Source organism: Eumetopias jubatus, unplaced genomic scaffold (genome assembly GCF_037043125.1).
Source record: "Eumetopias jubatus isolate StellerSeaLion01/CBP00866 unplaced genomic scaffold, mEumJub1_p1.0 scaffold_14, whole genome shotgun sequence".
Lineage (NCBI taxonomy): Eukaryota > Metazoa > Chordata > Mammalia > Carnivora > Otariidae > Eumetopias > Eumetopias jubatus.
Genome location: NW_028274820.1, coordinates 67,690,941 through 67,712,653, shown reverse-complemented (window position 1 = coordinate 67,712,653; position 21,713 = coordinate 67,690,941). Strand labels below are relative to the sequence as shown.

The following is a 21,713-nucleotide window of genomic DNA, read 5'->3' as shown; positions in this document are numbered from 1 at the left end:
AGATTTAGCAAATAAAAATAGAGGAGACCAGTTAAATTTGAATTTCAGATAAACAATGAATACATTTTTAGTATAAGTATATTCAGTGCCATATTTTATCTGGCCAACCCCACTTATGGGGGGCATATGGGTTTTGATGTACAAGGCTGGTGTGCAATGAATGGCAATATTCAGGCATTTCTACACAATTAATTAATCAATTACAATGTGTTGCCAACCATCACTTAATTCAGTGGGCAATTCAAGACCAACAGTAGCAGGTTAACTAATCTGCCAGAGCCATGGAACAAGAGACTGAAACACCACGGGAAACCCTTGACCACCTTCAGAACTCTAAACAATACTAGAGAACAATACGATTCTTCTTTCCTTCTTCTCCACATGCATCTAAAAATTTCTTCTTGGAGCATTGTTAACTTCACTAGCACAAACTGCCTTGGTATTAACTCAAAGGCTAATTAGGATTTTACAAGTTTTCATTTCTGTCATCAGAATTGCAAGCATCATTCATGGGGCCCGATTCCACTAATTCCTTGTGAGAAGCCAAAAAAAAAAAAAAATCTACCGAACAACAATACAAAACTCCTCAAAAACCTCCTCCAATTTATGTGCTCTCTAGATTAAAAATAATCGGAAAATGCAAATAAGTGTCTCTGAGTTACTGCTTGGCTGATATTGGCAGCAATTAATTCCATTGTGATGCTCTAACTGCAGACTTAGCCAGGATGCAGAAAGAAGCACACAGTAGGTTGTATGTTATTTCAGCACAGCCTGTCAAACTGGAGAAAAGTGAAGTATTGTCGAAGGGAATGTTCCAGAAAATATCTGCCTCTCAGTGAGGACCTGAGAGGCTCCTCATGGATCTAGCCGAAAACTGAGCATCGAAAGGTTTAGAGTACCTGAGTTACAGAATCGTTTTACTTAATTCTCACAAAAACTCATAGAAAATAGTATATTTTTTTTATCAACCCTATTTTACAGAGGAGAGGACTAAAGATCAGGTATGTTAAGTAATGAGCTCATTCCCCACAGTTAGGAAGGAGAAACCCATCATTTAAATCCAGATCCAGCTACATCCAAGTTCCTACCTTCTCCACTATGCCAATAGCTCTCAACCAGACCTCCTCAGCACTAAATTTCAGGAAGGACTAAATTTCACATCACAGGCTGTGTAGGTTAAAATTATGCAGTGCATGACCTGTGCAACTGTACCTGACATCCCTGATCAAAAACCTACCTACTTAATAGAATCATCTTCCCCAGTGCAATTAAACCCAAGTAACGTAATACATAGCAAGGGTTGAAAAGTACTTCACCATGCAGAAATTCAACGCCAGTTTGGCTGTGTATAGAAGAGTAGTTGTTCTCTCCCCCCTTTGACCTTCTGTTTACCGCAGTCACCACATTTTTTTCTTTATTCAACCCCTGTGTATTGTTCTGTTTTCATTTAACATCCTGGTGTGTGGGAAAGCTCAGGATACAAGCAGAAACTGGTTCAAATAGATTGCTAAATGAAGATGCTGCGTGACTCCTGTGCCCAGGGACAGCCCAGATTGAGACTTTCATTTAGATGGGATTACATGCCGCCAGGTGCAATATTTTAAAAACCATTGCTGAATCAATAACAGCCTACACTTTGCCTCTTCTAGCAAAGTTCAGATTGAAAGGAAAGGGCTGGTAAACTGCAAGGGAGGACTTCTGCAACATTACTCTCGTCTGTTTCATTTCTCTTTGCAAGTAAATGATAAGAGGTTAGTCTTTCCCATGCTATGTGATGAAAGGACTGGATAATTAGAACCTCTGTCTGAACAGGAGTTCAGCTTGCGGGGGCAGGTTGTCCCTGGGCAAGCTACATCATCTATTGTCCACACCCTAGACCCAGTTTCTGCACAATGAATGTCAGAGACAGCCGCAGCCTTCAGTTGAATCCTAACAGTGAACGGCTGTGCAATTATAACATTTAATCCTTTTGCACCTCTTGTGCAGTAATTATAAGGCTGTCCACATAATTTTTTTTGATGTGTTGGTTACATCAGTGTTAAAATCTACCTTGTCGTTAGGTTAATTAGACCAAGGCCTTCAGAATCAAATAAATATTCAAAGACGTAGCTCAAACATTCAAATACAACCTGACTTTGAACTCAGAATCTCAGAATATGTCTATATTTCCAAACTGTCGCCAGCGTTGTGGTATAATTTCATGCCGGTGTTTGTTTTATGGTGTGTCTACAGCGCTCGTCTCAGTCAGTTACCAGGTCTCTGGACTCAACCTTCTAAATACCCCTCCTTTGCGCCCCCATCCCCCTCCTCCCACCGTACAACAGTGGTTCCCAATCAGTGGCAACTCTGTCCTCCCCACCCCTCCCCTGAGGACATCTGGCAATGTCTGGTGACATGTGGGGGCTGCTTGCATCTGAATGGCTAGACGCCAGATATACTGCTAAACATCCTACAAGGCACAGCACATCCCCACAACAAAGACTTATTCAGCCCCAAATAGCACTAGAGCTGAGATTAGAAACCCCAGGATCAGGTCTCAGGGTCTTTATCTGCTGACAGTTCTCTCTGCCCCAGCTCACCTCCTCCAGGCCACCCTCTCACCCCCAGGATGCCTTTCTGAAATACAAATGTGATCCCACTGCTTAAGACCTTCAGTAATCTCCCACAGGATAGCACGACTTGTGGCATCTTAGGCTAGTCATGATGTCTCTTTCCCTCCATGGGTCACCACGTCCTTGTGCTTCGCTACACTGCAGCCAGGGTGAAACATTCGGTGGCCCCCTGAGATGCCACACCTGTTCATACTCCCACAGCACCCCACTGGTGCTCCCTCTGTGAAGACCCATGCTTCTCCCGCTTCAGCGATCGCTCCAATAACCTGGGACCTTGATGAAACATAGATTCTGATTCAGCAGGTCTGCTGTGGGGCCTGAGACTCTGCGTTTCCAAAAGTTCCCAGACAACATCCATGCTCCTGGTTTGTGATCATGCTTTCATCAGCTAGGGCCTAGAGCAGTGGTTCCCAAACTTTAGCAAACATCAGAATGACCTGGAGGCTCTGATTCCCAGGACCCACCCCAGGCTTTCCAATCCAGTAGATCAGGGTGGGGCTCTCACACTGCACCTGTAGCAAGTCTGTGGACCACACTTGGGGTCACAAAGCCTAGAATGTCTCTTCCTTCCTGCCAGCATCCTTCCTATGTGACTTCTGGCTCATCTCCTGCCTCCTCCTCTGGATTCCTAGATAGCCATGTTAATGCTGGGACCACCGCAGACCTCACAAAGCATGCTAAGAGCTGAGATACTCCCCCCTACACTCCACTAGACAGTAAGCTTGATGAGGACAAGGACAGCCTCTTCTGTCTCCATGTCTTGCATATGGACGGGGGCACCAATCAGGATTGTTCCTCTCATCCTAGAAAGTTGAGCAAACATCACAAAGGTTTGCTCAGCTTTGATTCATAGCCTGAAAAGGAGGTTGCCTTGTTCTCCTCTGCCAGGGTCAATGTATCACCAACACTATTGATCCAACTCATAGGCATCCAAAGGACTCTTTGGGCTGCCAAAAATCACCCATCTCTCCCCCTTCGCTGATAAATGCCAGTTTCTAACTTTTCTACCTTGTTGTCTTTTTCTTTCTCTGGGGAAAGCAGCATAGAAACCACAATCATTGTAAAAGTACCTCTCAGTAAAAAGCAGGGCTTTTCATTTGTCACACAGCTAGAGTCTTATGGAAACTGCTCTCCGAAATCCCTTGCTCATGAAGCTTGAGGAGCTTCATCTGTACACCTCATCTGCCCCTACAGCATCCCCCAGGAAAGGGGACTTCCTCCTTCCTTCTTCCCAAGCCCTGGCCATGTCTCTCCTATTAGTCTTGACTTTCTCTCATCGTAGGCTGGGATTATTCTATTTGACCATGTTCTTTATGTCAAACATTTTCTCAAAGCCCTAGAGTACAAGGAGCGAGAAGAATGTTATTGGCCAAGTGGAACAGACCACGGTGGGCCAGACCTCCTTGGAAGGAGGTAGAGCATGGGTGAAGGTGGGGGTAGCAGGCGGCGTGTGGAAGGGAGAGCTGCAGCCTGAGGTCCCAGCAAGAACAAAGGCACGGAGACAGAGTGAGGATGGAGTGTGGGGACAGAAACAAGAGGCAAATTTAGTTAAATGAGATGGCCCAGGTTCTGAAGGAAAGAGGCTCCTGAAATCCAGACTATGGAGCCAGCAGGAGAAGAAGGGCCTTTACACTCTGCAATACTATTCCTTGAACTAAGCAATTCCTTTTGCTGTTTTTTGTTTGTTTGTTTGTTTGTTTCCTCTCCAGAAACATACCAGAAGTAGTCCTGATGTTTGTTCCCTCCCATTTTTGGCCAAGATCTGTCAGAGGATTAAATCGTATGTATACTATTTCTACCTCCTGAGTATTGGCGTGAGATGGCACCGTTGGTTGTCCCTGTTTTCCAATGACTAAAATGATCGTGATGTAAAAGGCATCTTCCCAAAGGTGAAACCGTTTGTTGCTTGTGACTTGTACCATGACTGGTACAGAAATTAAAAGACAAATGAGGTCTGCACAAATCATTTTGGAAAGCCACTGCATACCAGTATCTTTGGACCTCAAAGCCTGACTTATACCCTGGGCCGGCACGCAGACTGCCGGTGAAACTTCTGGACAGCTCAGTGCATGCCCGTGCCACACATGGGGATAGCCCCTCCTTGCTGTCTAAGACAAAGACAAGGTCAAGGTTGCCGCCTCATCAGGAAAGGGAATCTGAGCATCTTTGGTCCAGGGCACTCAACGAGGCTGGAATGGGACCAATTTATTTCACAGAGCCCAACCCATTACTGAAAAACTCTGGCTCAGATACGTATAAACAGTGTTGCCAATACGGAGACACTGTCCCAAATTCCCAGGACCTCCCATCTCTATTTTAAATCCCATACCCCAGTTCTACTCTGAGTCTGGGGTTATGCTGGGTGTCATCATAATCACTGTCCATGGCATTAAAGGATGGAACTGTGTGCCAAAAGGGACATTGGACCAAGAGGCAAAATAGCACAGGCTCTACCTTGCACTTGGCCACTTCCCATGTGACTGGGGCTGCTGTAGATGTGCAAACCTGTCCGCATCAGTTCTCCGAACAGCTCCGTGAGGTATTATTCCATTTCACAGTGAAGGACACTGAGTCTTAAAGAAATCACTTCTCCCCAGCTGCCAGGTGTGCCTGGTGGGTCTAGCTCTCCTTGTGAGGGCTTGGAGGTGATTCGGGCTGTGCATCTGGACTCAGGGCAGCTGTAATAACATACCTACAAACTGGGTGGCTTAGAAGAACAGAAATGTATCCTCTCCCCATTCTGGAGGCTGGAAGTCTGAAAGCAAGATGCTGGCAGGGTTCCTCTGAGGCTCTGCTCTCTCTGAGAGTGTCTCCGACATTCCGGGTCAAATCCTTCCTGCGCTCTTAGGTTCTGGCGGTAGCCGGCCATCTTTGTTGTTGCTTGGTTTGTAGCTGCAACACTCCAGTCTCTGCCTCCAGCCTCCTCCGTGCTGTGTTCCCTGTGTGTCCATCTTTTCCTTTTATACAAACACCAGTCATATTGGATCAGGGCCCAGTCTAATGGCCTCATCTTAACTTTGTAACATCTGCAAAGACCCTATTTCCAAAAAAGGTCACATTCATAGGGACTGGGGGTTAGAACTTCAACATGACTTCTTGTGAACACAGTCCAACCCATACGAAGAGGCACTTTTCCTACATTCCTCCATCCTTCATCTCATGAGTTTCATGGGAGCTCAATCCACTAAACATCTCCTATCTGCTGTGAAAGCTTCTCAGGAAAGGAGACTATCTTCTGACCTACATTCAAAGCCTCTTGGAGATCCAAGAGTTTTAAAACTTTTCCTGGTTCATCTGCCCGCATGAGCTCCCGTAAGCCAGCTGTGCAAAGTGCTGACCTGGGTCCCAGAAACAGGATCAACACCAGTTTTCATGAATAGGCTAGACAAAGACTACCAGGACATGGGGAGCAGAGGGGAAGTAGACATGAAAGAAGATGCTGGAAGGCTAAGATGCAGGCAGCTCCCCAGGCCCCCAATCATTTCATGATGCCTAGCTCTTACTGAATTGAGACACCCGCCCCTCCTTGCTGAAAGCATCATTGCATTTTCTATGTCAAACATGGGCCAGCAGGACCCAAAGTGATAACTCTTCAACTGAACCACCTTTGAAAAATTGAATTCAAGAGCATCTGTGACCAAGGATTTTCCTGGCACTATTTAAAAGGGAAATTTTTCTTTTATGAGAAAGCAAAAGCAGTGTGTTTTTTTCTTCTTTCTAAAAAAATCATTGTGCTTTGAGTATAATTTGCATCAGATCACAATTTATTCAGTGCTTTATGGTTTACAGAGCACATTTAAAGACAGCTTCATTTGTTCTTCAAAACAACCTGTGGTTTAGTAATAATAACAATAACTAAAAGTTATCTGGTAACATCTATGCACTAGGAACTCTTGTCAATGCAACCCTACATGGCAGATGGCATTATTGTCTCCTTTCTAGAGAGGTAAAGTCTTTTGCCCAAGGCCGTGGTGCTAGTAATCGGTAAGTCCAACATTTGAACCCAGCAGCCTGGTTGCAAAGGCCAGGCTCAGAGCCTCTCAATTGTTTGTCCCTTGACTCTTTGCCCCACTTTTGGATGACCAAGTAGGTTCTAGTGCATTGAATTTCTGACCCCCTAAGCACAGTCAGCAGGTGGTAGAGATAAGACCTACATGTCTTCTATTACATAATCCTTCAATAAAATCCCTTCCAGTAGGAATGCTTTTCCTGTTCTGTGCCTCTCCTGCCGCATCCTGTTTGGTCTAATGCCTTCACAGTAGAATAAAGTTGTTCCTACCATAGGTAGTTTTCCAGCTCCCTGCTGCCAGGTGTTTGGCCAGCCCTCCATACCCCGAGCTCACCAGTGCCTGCTCCTGCACCCTGTTCTTCTAAGGGCTCTCCCCATCAGGGTCTCATACCACCCACCACTCTTAGAGGGTGGGGACACCATTTCTTAGTAAACCTTTTATCCTTGTACTTAACACATTGCTTCGAATTAGTAGGGACTCAGTGAAGAAACAAGAGAATAAATAAAGAAAAGGCACTATTTTACTAGAAAAGAAATGTGTAGGATACCCAGCTACTACCATACGGCAATCAAGGTTTTGTTCTTTTTTTGTTTTGTGCTGGTCAGAATTCACAGTGCCTGTGCACTGTTTTTTATTGTAACAATGGTAAGTCGAGTCCCCTCTTAATAATCTCTTCTTGTTATTTAATTTCCATATGCATAAACCCGCATATGGATCATTTCACATAAAGGCATACAGACTATCCTAGCTTTGTTAATTACCTTTAGTTCATCATTCTTTTCTTTTCTTTTTTTTTTCCCTTGTTCCTTCTTCCCCATGACCTACTCCTTCCAATGACATCGGTCCCTGTCCCTGCCACCAAGGTGAGCCCGGGTATATTCTTTCCTGGTTTTCTCTGCTCTCATTTCATCTTACAGAGATGCATCTAACACATCCACATGCATATGAAACAGACCCATTCCCAGCCCTGGAGTGCTGCCTGGGACTCAAATGTGAGACAGCTACACATGGAAACTTTATTCTCCCTAGTTTTCTTTTGTTGTAATGCCCCAGTTTCATGAAATAATTTTAGGGAGTTTGAACTTGAATAGCTATTCTATTATGTAATGAATAACATTCACCTGCAATTACAATTGCTCACTGGATCAAGCCCGCTAGCTTGACTACTGGTAGTCATAGAGCAATGGCTCTATTGGAAATATATTTTATATTCATCCCCAAGCAGGTGATTAGCTGTGCTGGCCAACAAGATAACTGGGTAGAACATTGTGTGCCCGGAAATCCGAAAATCTGAAGAGGGTACATGGATTGGATTTGGGATGGCTCCAGAAACTAAAATGCCATAGGAGCAGATACCTGACTCCTGTTTGCCCGGCCCTAGAAATCATCCTTGGAATAACTATTACCATTGCACAAAATAATAGAAAGAGCTAATGTTTTGTGAGTGTTTACCACATGCTTGGCACAGGTCTTTATGTTTCCCATGGAAGAACCAACTTAGTCTTTACAACAGCCCTAGGAAGTGGGTACTAATATTGGCCCCATTTTACAAATGAGAAAGCAGAGGTACAAAAGATTAAATAATCTGCCCAAGGTTATATAGCAAGTAGACAGCAGACTGGGATGCAAACCCAGAGAGTCTAATTTCAGAACCCAGAGCTATGTTAAGAGGCTTCTCATGATTTTCTTTTCTACTAGAACATTCCTCACCCAATTACATGCCTTGAAAATGCTTTCTCATCCTTTAAATTTAAACTTAAGGTTACCTTCTTCCCGGTATAGCATTAGAAGTGTTTTTGCTCATGGTGCACAACCCTTTATAGCATTTTCTCCGTAGCACTGTAGTTGCCTATTGATGAGTTGTTTGCCCCCATGAAGCTCCTCTAGCACTGGAATGTATCTTATATTCATCCCTAATATCTAACATGGTGTCTGGCACACAGCAGGGATTCCAGAAATGGCTGTGGAATGAATGAATGAATGAATGAATGAATGAATGAATGAATGAATGAATGTTTCAGCGTACAACTAGACATCTATAAGGTACATGAAGTATCAGATTTAGATACAATTTGGCAGAAGTAATGTTAATAAACATTAACAATGTCTTATCTACAACCTTGGAGCCAGATGTGATCAGGAATTCAGAGTTTTCCAGATTTTAAGGAAATCAGCATATGGTGACCATAGATCACCTAACACTCTCAGTACCTTCTGATCAAACACATTTATATTTCAGCAGTGAAATGTATAAATATTCACACTAAGTAGGGTAAAGCGGATGAATTGCCTTATATTGGTTCAGATCTAGTTTTACCACCAAATGAATTTTCTGCAAAGTTAAACAACAACTCAGTTTTTAGCACTCTTTGGTTTGGAGAGTATGAATAAGGGATTGTGGAGTTTATGTAAATTGTAGTTTATGCTACTTTGGATGACCAATCTACCGTACTGTGTCTAGAATGTATGGTTTGGGTTAATTTGGGTTAGTTACTTTGAGCCTGTAAAATAAGCAGATCTTCATGGGCTTATTAATTTGCTTCATCTGTTCATTAATTCATCTGCTTCATTTGTTCATTAATTTAATGAACTCACTTTCCAGTTCTAGAGACAAACTCCCATCATTGTTCCTTCAAACTCCCATCCTCGGGACGGCAAGGGTGGGAGATAGCTTTGGAGTACTAGGTGGGGCCTTTCACCTAGCACCTTTTCCAGGCTGAAAATATGATTGTTTGGGTCTGTACCCCGTGTGTGTGTGTGTGCGTGTGTGTGTGTGTGTGTGTGTGTGTGTGTGTGTCTTTCCTCCTTTTCTCACCTAGAACACTACACTGGTTGTCCAAGAGGTCAAATATGTACGTGGGGGGAAACTACCTAGTTTTATAGGAGAGGCCATCCCCAGAGAAGCTTATGACCTAGACTTCTGGTGGGTCCACCATCCCAGAGTTAGTAAGATAGGCTCCAAGACACCAGTTAGGCTCCATGCTGGCTCTTACTGAATCCATTTGCCTTGAGGCTCTCACAACTGCTGGAATGCTCTTGATTCAAAAGACCATTTAATAAATCCTGTAAAGGTTCATGTTACTCTCTACATTCTAGGCTCTGAAAATAGCCTCACCCTGCCATATGATGGCACTAGCCTGCTACCTCGTAAGAGATTTTCTTAGAGGGAAAGCAGTGTTTGCCATGCAGGAGCTGGGAGAAGTTTTGTAGTGAGGACACAGGGAGAGAGCCTCTCTTGAGGGAGGGGTCTGTGGCTTTAGCATGTATTTGCTTGGTCATCAGTCACATCTGAGTCTTTGGTTTTCCAGGCTCATGAATGGGAGTGAACGTTGCCAGCTCAAGTGCCTCAAGATTCTTAGAGTTAGTGGTTTAAAAGAGTAGATTTTAAGAAAAGACTTCCATCACAGAATGTGTAAAATGGCACAAATTCAATCTGTAGTGCTGAGCTCATTGGACCAAAAATGCAGTCTCCTTCTTTTCTGGGCATCTCAACATCAATATCCTATGTTCTCTAAAATGTGGATGTGATTATTTCACTTCCCCATATGGGCCAGATTAATATCAGAGAGAAAATAGTTCTAATTAGGTGGAGAGCAGAGATTGGCAAAGTTTGGCTGGCACTCTTCCATACCATGGAGGCGCTTCATTTCCTTTTTAGAATGGACTCCTATCACATATACTCAACATAGCTGTATCTGAAATGTCTCTGTTTGTTTTCACAAACACGGTTCCTTTCTTTTCGTAGCTCACCAGCTGTTTTGTTTTCTTTTCTCTAGAACTATAGAAAATTCTGTGCCATTCAAAGATGGAGATTCAGACAAATACAGCATTTTCCCAGTAAGTATTGTTAAGAGTAACCAGATGTTCACTAAATATTGTATCGCTTTCTACAAATATCTTTCCTTTAGTAAGACAAGACTGAATTCCATTTGAATGTATTAATAATTTGATAATACACCATTCCATGATTTTTATGGACTTTTTGGCATCGTAATAATAATAACCATCAGAGTGGGTCTTTAGGCCAAGACTGTTTTTGTTTCCTGAAGCCATTCCCAGCTAGGTATTTCAGTTATCTGAAGGTGTTGAGAATTATTTTGGAAATTCTTAAACCCACTTTTAGAGTGTGTGTGTGTTGTGTTTATGTGTATGCACATGTTTGATTTAGAGCAGTAAGACGTCAGGATGTTCTCTGCAAAAGCAAACAAGCAAGTGGCAGATGTAACTCCCCAAAGCTGGTGGGATCTCAGATATTCAACCTGGGAATGGGGGAAATAAAAACATTGTTTGATATTATCATGACTCTTGATTCTTTCAAATCAAGGATCAAGACAGTTCAATCATATAATAAATCCACATAATTAGCCAGTTTTGCTAGAGATTTTTAAATTATCCAGTACAATGAGTAATCATTTGACAAAATAAACCGATTGTTTTAGAGGCTAAGAAGATTGATGACTAATAAAGTTCAGAGAGTTCAGGAACATTTGTGGAAGTATACACACACACACACACACACACACACACACACACGCATGCGTATACAGATGCACATATGCACGTGCACATGTACGTACAGCATGCATGCACATAACCACACCTGTGAGTGCACACATGCTCACATACCTACACACTCACATGCATACACTCCCGTGCACCCACACACAGGCACACACCCAACAGCACATATACACACACTCACATGCACACACACTTCCACCTGGCATTGGCGCTGGGACTCCATTACATTTTACCTCACACAGCATGCCTCAGCATATTAATCTTAATTTTCTTAGTAATCTCTAGTGTTCCTAGATTGTATTGGAATTAAGAATTACACACGTCAGTACCCCGGGACAGCTCTGACTGCCCTTCCTCGTGGATAACAAGGGCGGAAATGAACCCTTCCTCTGTGTGCGTTTCAATTCCAGACACTGAGGGGCTACCACTGGCGAGGGAGAGACTGCAATGACAGCAACAAGATGGCATACCCGGGCAGAAGGTACATCTCTTCTCATCACTGACTTGGGAAATTACCTTCTAAAAAGGAGGTAGGAGGCATCATTCCAACCCCAGCCTAGGGGATTGGTACTTAAAGAGAGAAGGGACCGCCGTGTCCCCACTGAATTAAAGCTCAGTGAAGAAAGAACAGCATTCATTCATCATTTGTCCAGGAAACGCTCATGGAGCACTTGCTCATTGCCAAGCACTCTGCCTCGTGTCAGTGGTTAACAAAATGGAAGTGGGGCCTCCCCTCGCGGAGCTTCCAGTCTAGCGAAAGGAACACGCGAGTCCCCAGGTTATGGTGGACTTGTGTCCAGCCTCCTGCACAAGGTCTACACGCAGGACTGAGTGAGAAGTGAGCACGGGGCTCCCGTGAGTGGACCGCATGTCACATTTTAGTCCCAGGCTGACGTTCAGCCAGCCACATCTCGGACTTCAGAAAATGGACATGCCAACCTTCATCTTAGCCGTGACTGCAGGGCCACAGCATTCAGAACCCCAGATGTTTGGGAATGTAGAGTGCAATTGTAATGGCCTCAGTGGGCTACAGATTCATTCACTCTGCTCACCAACTCCGTTCCACAATACAGTCCATGAATAGAGGCCACTGGAATTAGTCCATGGTGCCCAGAAAATATCCAAAACCAAGATAATGGCAGAGGCCAAGTGGAGGCTTCTGTGTGCCATTGACAGTCATGAGTGGCACTCCTCCCTGAAGAACCTGCTGTCCATCAGTGACACTTCACACAGCACTTGTTCATTCATTCATTCATTCATTCATTCACCTAACATTCACGGGGCAAGAAGTATATGCTAAAAACCAATATTGGTGTTTTCTTCTTAGGCCAGACAACTGGGATATACATGAAGATTCAAACTGTAATGGCATTTGGGTAAGCAACTAGATTCAAATCTAGTTCTCTGTCCGTTCTCTGACATTCTGCCATCCTTAAAAGCTTATTTGCTTTAGTCAGTCCTAAGGAAGAAGGAAGTCAGTCCTAAGGAAGAAGATGACAGATGAAAGCACCCTTTTTCTGCAAATTGGAAGAGGGGTAAAGACTCTGATCTCACATGATGGATGGTAGGGATGTAATGAGAGTTGAGAGTCTGTTAGTCACAGGCCCTTGAAGTCACCCGCATCTAACCCCTTTATTCTGTGGTGAATCAGGCGAAATTAAATGAAGGGTGCTGTTGGCGAAGTTTTACAGCAACCCAGACAGCTGTTGGAGCAAACCTCTTGCTGCCACCTCTTCGCAGCAGCCATTTTCTTTCTATTCCATAAAGCTAGTCAGGCAGGGTGGAAATTACCCTATAGTTACCCCACTATCTACATCTCGAGGCATTTAATGCTGGAGCTCCAGCTCTCCTTGAACAATAGATTTGCAGCTTTCAGGAAGAGAAAGGGAATAAAGCCCAACCAAACACAACAATGGCAGCAGACCGATGTTTTGTGGGGTATTGAGCTAAAATATGATTTGAGAGTCGTCCTGAAGAAAAAGAATACCAAATTACAAATACGAAATCAAGTATGAAAGTAAATAGTTAATTAGAACAATAGAAGAAATCCCAACAAATTCCTGGAGTCTTGGAAATTCAGGTCCCTTGGAAATTGTTGGATGTGCAGCAGCATCCCTGGCCTCTCTACCCACTTGATGCCAGTCACTCCCCCTCCCCCTGTTGTCACAACCAAAAATGTCTCTAGACTTTGCCAAATGTCCCTTGGGGTAGGGGTGGGGGGAAACCAGCCCTGTTGAAAATCGCTGCTCTGGAAGCATCAGTCCTTAGGGAGTGGAGATGTCAGGGCTCTTAGAGCTCCCCAGCTCAGAGACTGAGGAACACACTCTGACCTTGTGTCCCTGTAACACAGTGGGCCCACAGCGCCCCCTCGCGGGGACACTGCCAGCACTCCAGACACTGCCCCGCATCCTCTGGACCAGATGGTTGGGCTTCTGGATCTCTCCTTATTCCTGCCCCAGCTCCATAAAGCCCAACTTACACAGAGTGTTGCTACGTTGAATTAAGGGCTCAAGAGACTTTAATGGGTTTTATCCACTGACTTGCCTTTGTACTTTTAAAGCCATTAGGGAAAGCCTCAGTGTAAGTGTCTTATACATTTAAAAACAAACTGCTAATCTCATCATTTCTCTTTTAAAGGGTGTTGATCCAAAAGATGGAATTCCATATGAGAAGAAGTTCTGTGAAGGTATGAATTATAGAGTTAATGTGCTTATCACAATAGGGACCCTCTTTGCTTGTCTGAGCCAGATTGAAGAGAACAGACCATCCAAGTGAGCAAGTGCCTGATGCTACAGCTTAAAGTTGACCGATTTCCGTTTATTTTCATGAAAAATCAGAAAAAGACATGAAAAAGCCTGTAGAAAATGGAGGCAGAACCTAGAAAAAGCGAAACTGAATTTGTCTTACTGCCTCCTTTATGTGGGGATTGGAAACTTGATTGAGAATGCCAGAAAAGGCAGCAGGAGAGAGCACAAGGTAGTGGAAACCTAGCACTTCTCCAAATAGGAACACAAATGGAGGTGCTCTTGTTTCCTCTTTCTCCATGTCCTTCTCAATACCCGACAAGGTCAGACATCTGGGCTTGTGCTGACTGAGTCCCTGCGGCAGGCAACTGGGCTAAAGATTCACATCTGGGTGACTTGAGGGAGACCTCCAAGTTATAGCCATCGGGAGTTCCCGAAAACAGCTAAGCAAAAGCTCTGTATTCTAAATGCCCAAACGCCACAGACATCTGAGCTGCCAGTACTGTTAAGAGAAACCTATGATCACCCCCACACTACTGAAAATATATGCCTGGTGATACCCAAAGGGTCTCAGACAAGACCCTCTGGTAGCATCATTTTTTACGTTTAGGCAGTATTTTCCCTAACACTGAAAAGCATTTCAATCATTCATTCATTCATTCATTTGACAGATATTTCCTAAATGCCTATTCCTATTATGCACCAAAGGCTATACTTGGCTCTAAGTTGTCCTGGACAGATGTGATACAGTCCCTGCCCTCAATCAACTTAGTCTAATTGTCTTTAAACTCTCAGAGGAGTAGAAAAGGCACAGATCCAGTGCAGTGCATAGGTATACAGTTTGAAAATGCTTGTTGGATGAATAAAAGAATGAATGAACAAATGATTGGTAAATAAATAAATAAACAAACTCAGATCTAAGTGAAAGATCCTGGTATGAGGATCTAGGATCATCATGGGAAGCCTCTTGGACTTGCCCCATCCCAACCCCTCCTGGATGTCCTGGGCCTCCTCCATCCCCATGTATGTGGCCAAGTGCTAACTGTCACAGAGGCCCAGGTTAGGGAGCCACTGAAATGAGGCTAGACCAACCTCCAGCATGATTTGGGGGACTTGGGGCTAGGGGAAAGAGGCGCCCCTCTCTGTCTCTGGGAGGCATCAGTTGATTCTTTCAGGATCTTAAGGGATTTAGAAGAGTACATGCATCACCCATGGGTGAATGAATTGTGTAGATGGGCCTCAGAGGCAGATTAAGTGATCCCTAACCTCCAGATAGGGCTTCACAGAGACCTTCATGTTCACCTCCCGTTAATCAGCTAGAATTGTCCACCCAGGGCTTTTGTGTATATGGATTAGGAGCTTTAAAAGACCATAACATCTTTGAAAAGTCAAAATTGCTCCATGAGATCACAAATTCTTAAAGTGAATTATAACAGAATTCAAGAAAGTGATTTCCAAAACCAAAACTTAGGGCATATTTCTGAGTTCAGAAAAAGTTTTGATTCATTGATTCATCCATCATTCACTCATGAGGTTGCACGGCAGTTTGTTTTATGCTGAGCTAGGAAACACACCTGCATCTGTACAGCTTAGCTAGCAGTTTCGATGGCCTAGAAATCTCATTCAGCTCCTAAACTTGATCTCCCTCACTCCCCAACACTCAAAAAGTGGCAATGCATCACTGTTATGATGCTCTGTGCATGGAATATACACCATGGTATCTACTCTCCTAACCACCCAATCTGGAGGCTCCAAACTACTTGAGTGTATAAATAATGCAAATAAATTGTGCCACCCAGGTTCACAGCCCAGGGGAATCATTTTGCTGGGAGACTCAGCTGGGGCTCATTTTCGCATCTCTCCCGAATGGATCACAGCTTCACAGATGTCTTTGGTAAGTAATTTTGGCAGTAATTATCCCGGATGTGCCAGCCTTTGTGTTTGGTCCCCCCTTGCTCTCTCTAAATGCGATGCCAACTCCAAACAGGTGCACATTTCCTTCCTCAGCAAAATCTGTTATAAGAGGCACATCCACAGCCATTTCAGCTCAATTCATTTCAAACAATGTGGTAAGAAATGTGAGGGCATTGTCACAACAGGCTCATCACAAGAACCATCCTGTCCATTAGAGAAGGGGGATAGTGCCCCTGCCAGGTGGAAAGGAGACTTGAACACAATGGGGAAGCTTGTCATACGGCCACCTCGGGCATGGTTCCCTTCTCCCTCTCCAAGAACCCTGAAACTCTGATCCAGAGAAATCAGGAATTATACCAGAATTATAAATTCTTCCTTGATCCCTTCTTCTCAGACTAGAGAAATTGAACATACACCTAAACACTCCAACTGAACCCATCCCAAGTCCCAAAACTGAACAGATATAGACTTCCCTTTGTAAAGATGAGCAAGCAGGGAAACATCTGGACACATAAAAAATGCTCATGATCTCAAAAGAAGAGTGCTTTTTTGAAAAAAAAAAAAATGCTTGCTGTAGGAGACAGAGTGACATTTTGTAAAATACTAAATTCAGGTTCTCAACAATAGTCGACAGGAGGTTGTACCCATGAAAAAGGAGCAATCTGATATCGGGAAAGACTACTTTGGGGAGAAAGAACAATAATCAACTGATGTGAAAATCCAGTGGCAACACTGACAAGCAAGTTAGCAATGCAAAAAAGAAGATAAGCAAAGCAGTCCTCCAGCTGGGGAAATTCTGGAACTCAGAGAAGAGGCATGCAGGGTGGATTCTGGAGATTGAATAGAAAACCCAGAAAAGAGAACACATCAGGCAGAGAGGAAGTGGTGACCAAATCAACAATAAAAGATAATTCTCTTGAGTTGAGGGAATCCTTGTCTTCAGTCCCAAACCCGCACTGAGCACCAGGTCCAAGTGTAAAATAGACTCTCTTTACCACATCTTCCTTTTTTTTTTTTTTTAATTCCAAATATAAAGAAAAATCTTGCAGTCATTCTGCCAACAACAACAAAAAAACCCCAGCATACTTACTAGGAGGAAAAACCCTTTTGGCATCAGAGTTACCTCTCTCGATGCTAACTTTTAGGAAATAGTGGAATGGCCTCTACAGGATTTTGAGGATTGTGTGTCAAAAGTGCTTAGACTGCCAAGATATTTTTGTTCTTACAGGAGGGCCCCAGAGACTTATTCTCAGTTTTTCAAAGACTCAGAAAACATAAGAGCCATATGCCCTCCTGAGAAAGATTATTTTAAGTATTCCAGATTACTATTCCAAATATTCCAAATATTACTAGATTTCATTACATAACATTTTCAAATGTACACAATGTCAAAAAATCCATAAAGTTAAAAGACAAATGAAAAACGAGAACAATATTTATAACATATAAGGCAATATTTAAATCCCCCAACAACAGTTCCTGCATGTCAATAATAATTTTTTTAATTTAATAAAGAACATAACTAATAAATATAAACATTGTTTCATCTTTAATAGTAATCAAAGAAATACAAATTAAAACAACAATGGAATATCATTCATCATCTGTCAAACAGATAAAGTTTAAAAAGTGATAAAGACCTAGTTTCAGCAAAAATATGGACATATTCTTTCACCACCAAGAGTGTTTAAGTTGTTAGAATTTCTCTAAAAGGCAATTTGACTATATAAAGTGGCATGGAAATGTTTGTGGTTTTAATAATTCTGCATCTGGAAGTTTACCTCTAAAACTGATCAGTCATTTGCTCAAGAATCTATGTACATGAATATTCATCAAAGAGTTACTTATAAGAGCAGAAATTAGAAAAGAAATTAAAAATTAAAAAACCAGGGATTAGACATGTAAAAATATATTATATCCATAAAATGAAATGATATGCTACCACTAATACACATGTTGTAGACATATTCCTTAGCAAGAAATATATTAATAATAACTTGTTAGGGGGCAAAAACAGTTTATAAAATAATATGTATGAACCAGGTTTGTGAATATATCAGTGCATCTCTGTGTGCAAGCAAAGAAAATAATAGGAAGGGTATGGATCAGTACATTAACACTGGTATGTCTGGATTGTAGAACACTGGGTAACATTTTCTCTTATTTTTCTTCAGTGAATTTGTACTGTGTATGTACCAAATATTGTAATCCAAGATTTAGGGGGCCTGTTTGTTTTGTCTTGCGCAAATAGCTAAAAAACACCAAAGCACTGCTTTCCTTAATATTTATCAAACCTCTCCGAGGTAGGTGTTATTGCAACATAGCTTCACTGTACAGACAGATACCCAGAGAAGTTGAGTAGACTGCCTAAGGTCACAGAGCTAACAGGTGAAAGAATCACTTCCTTTCATTGTCATCTTGAACAAGCCACCTACCCATAAACTCTGTAAGTTATGGTAGGAACAATCTCAGGCAAGGCCATGTGTTTCATGATCTAAGGGCTGTGAACATGCTTTGGACTCTATGTTGGATTCAAACCAGACAAAAAGTAGATTGACACACAGCTCCTGCAGTGCAGTGGCGGCGGCCAGCCAGGCCAGTCCATGTCCTTGGGCTTGTCCTTATCCCACACCTGGGCCTCCAGAGGCTGAGGGGAAGGGTGTCACTTTAGGTTTCTCCCAGAGAGAATGGCCTCTCACAAACTCTCACCAGAGCACCAGAACAGCTCACTCTGCAGGGTGCTAAATCTCTGAGAAAGAGATCGATCCACTGAGAAACCAGCCCAGCAGCTGGTCCCATCCTGAAGTCCTGACAGTTGGAATTTGAACTGTAACATTTTTTTAATCTGCTATTTGCAACAACAAATTAAGTGAGATACTGCAGCTCGGCATTGTTGGTTTGGGTTTGGGTTACAGGTATCCCCTCGTTTCTGAAAGTTTGTTTTAATGCCACTTTGCTTTTACAGAAGACCTATATTCATCCCCTTTTCTTGCCGACTAAAAGAAATCTAAAGAAGATGTTCACTTTTACAAAAAAAAAAAAAAAAAAAAAGCTGTTACCAGGCTAATGGAGATCTTTCAGAAAAGCAGAGTGGCCTAGTTAGAACTTTCAGAACACTCTGTGTTTAGATAGCCAGGGAAACCTGTATTTCCCCACCCCACCCCCCTGTCACTTTTTGGCAGTGAATTGTAGTCCTGAGAAATGACCACAAGAATGGCAATAACATAGAGTTGATGTGGAAGCCAAATTGGGCATAATGGTAGCTGGGATTCATGAATCTCACTGACATGTTAATAATGCTGTTGGTGGTAGGGACATCACTACAGTTTTAGTGTCATTTTGTCACCTATTTCAAGCCTTTGAGGTTCCAGTGTTCTTAAAAGGTCTCCCCAGGTTAACATGCTTCTCCAAGCTACAAATCAATCCAGTCACTCCAAGCCTGGACCACTTCTGTGTTATACCATTTATAAGATGGAAGATGAAACAAGAAAAAAAGAGAAACATTTTGCCTAGAAAGTTAGCATTGAAAATGAAGATTTATCACGAAGTTATTATCAAAATAATGCTGTACAAACCACCTCAAGTCTCAGTGATTTAAAACAATCCCCATTCTCACACATCTGTGGGTTGTCTAGGATCACCTATTTAGGCTGGACTCTGTTGGTCTTGGCTCCAGGCCAAAGGTTGGGTCTAGGTCTGTTCCGTGTGTCTCATTTTTCTTGGCTGGGCAATCTATCCAGAAAGTATTCTTTTCATGGTAATGGTGGAAGTGCAAGAGGACAAGGCCCCCTCCCACAAATACAGTTGCTACATCATGTCCACCATTAGTGCATTGGCCAAAGCCAGTCACATGACCATGCCCAAGATCAATGGGGAAGCAAGTATATCTGCCCAAAGCGAGAGGGGGAAGAAAGTAAATATTTGCAGTATTGTTTTTATCTAATTATAAATGTTAAATATTCAGTGGGGAAAAATAAGCAATACAGAAATTATTAAGAAATCATTAAAATTCTCCTAAATCCTACCACCCAGGGAGAATAATTTTAACATTTTGGAGTATCAGAATAGTTTTAAAATATTCTTTTAATATTCTTCTTATTGGGGGGAAAAAAGATATGAAGTCAATGTTAGAACCAATTTTGAGAGGTTAAAAAAAAAATCCCCACCATCTTGAACTTTCCTCTGTTTTTCCACTCTTTCCCAGAACTCCACCCCCACTATGCATAACACACACACATAAACATTATTTAGTCACAAGAGTAGCAAGTATGCAATAGGCCGTTCTCCTTTTTTTCAATTGGCACTAATTATAATCATTTTTCCCCATTGCTACTGAGTCTTTATATTCATTATATTTGTCAGTGTTCTATAGTATCCTTTTCAGTATATAATATAAGCCATAATCTACTAAACCATCTAGCCATGACTGGATATTAAGCTGATTCATTTCTGGGCTACTATGGATCATACTCCTTAAAAAAAATTCTTATTTTCAAACATATTATCTATAGAATTTCTTCATTTGCGCAGGGAGTCAGCCTGTGTATGATTACAATGCCTAGCAGACATCCATGACAGATGTTGAGCTCTGATGTCTCATGTCTTGACTGTTTGGCTTTAATGCTTGTGGCAAGTAAACAAAATATCGCCAAGTACTAACCTGGGACCTACTGTGTACAAAGCCCTGTGATAGGACTGAATGACACGGAGGTAAAGGGGATGGAAAGAACCAGGTCTTCAGAAGGCTTCAGGCCTTATGGGGAAATGGAGACCAGCAAATTCCAGAGCTGCTGCATCAATGCATATGCACTCCCCAAACTCAAGGAAAGGAGTTCAGGCAGTGTGGTCCTCAGATGAAGAAGTGTCCTAGCAGCAGAAAGAGCACACACAAAGGCTCACAAGTAAGAGGGCTCAGCATTCTGGGAAGTCTAGTGTGGCTGAATTGATGTTCATAGAGCACAAACTGGAGAAGGTATGAGAAGAATCTAGAAAGGTGCATAGGAGCCAGATCTCAAGGACCCTTGAAGCCACATTAAGGAATTCAGAGTTTATCCTGAAGGCAGTAGGAAGCTGCCAAGGGGTTTTAAACTGAGAAATAGCAGCAGTCATATTTGAATTTTAGAAATATCACCCTGATTTCAATGGCAAGATGAATTGGGAGGAAAAACAGGAAAGTAGACTAGCTAAGAGTTTATCTTCTAGTGAAAGTGCCCTAAATTGGAAGAGTACGGTGGGAAAAAAAGAAATGGACAAACTCGGAAGTTATCTAGAATGAACAGTGGACATGTATTTTTCTCATACCCTTCCCACCCTGTGGACTTTACAGCCAGTTCCTGAGGAGATCAGCCTCCCTGAGCCAGATGTCCCACCCAGCTGGGCTTACTCCAGGGCTGTGAGGGTATCCCCGCATCTGAAGAGGCAGCCTCACCGACTTCACCCCCCTCATGCTGATCTTCCCTGCAGGGGCCAAAGCCAGCTCTTGAAAGAGTCTGGCTTACTGGAAGAGTCTGTCCCCCTAAGAAACTTCTGGTGCCTCTGGTTCTTCTGCACCATACCCCTGACTCCCAATAGTTACGGTGAACTTATAATTCGTTGTCCAAACCTGAGAAAAGAGGGATCACTACTGGTAAGTATATGAGGATAATAGGCATTAACTTAGACTGGCCCAGACAAATTGGGATGTATGGCCACCCAACTGAGAGCATGAGAGCCATGTATGGAACTGACGCCATGAGTCAAAAGCAGTGCCCAGAGGGGAGTTTCCAGCCCCTAAATTATCTCTCTATATAAAATAATCTTGGACTTTGAAGCAGACCTGGGTTCAAATCCTAACTTAGCCACTTACTTACTGATCCTCTCCGAACTTAATTTCCTCATCTAAAAAAATATAAATAATTATAGCTATCTCATCA

The 21,713-nt window shown here is 42.7% G+C and overlaps 1 protein-coding gene across 2 annotated transcripts in view; it reads left to right on the top strand.

The window, feature by feature from the left end:
• AOAH (acyloxyacyl hydrolase) overlaps positions 1 to 21,713 on the top strand; it is a 166,863-nt gene that overhangs the window by 60,404 nt on the left and 84,746 nt on the right. For both annotated transcript variants that reach the window (XM_088018608.1, XM_088018607.1), the window contains 6 exons: positions 4,322 to 4,392; positions 10,399 to 10,459; positions 11,554 to 11,624; positions 12,471 to 12,519; positions 13,781 to 13,829; positions 15,687 to 15,781. In XM_088018608.1, the coding sequence (XP_087874734.1) occupies positions 4,322 to 4,392; positions 10,399 to 10,459; positions 11,554 to 11,624; positions 12,471 to 12,519; positions 13,781 to 13,829; positions 15,687 to 15,781 (396 nt within the window). The remainder of the gene's footprint in view (positions 1 to 4,321; positions 4,393 to 10,398; positions 10,460 to 11,553; positions 11,625 to 12,470; positions 12,520 to 13,780; positions 13,830 to 15,686; positions 15,782 to 21,713) is intronic.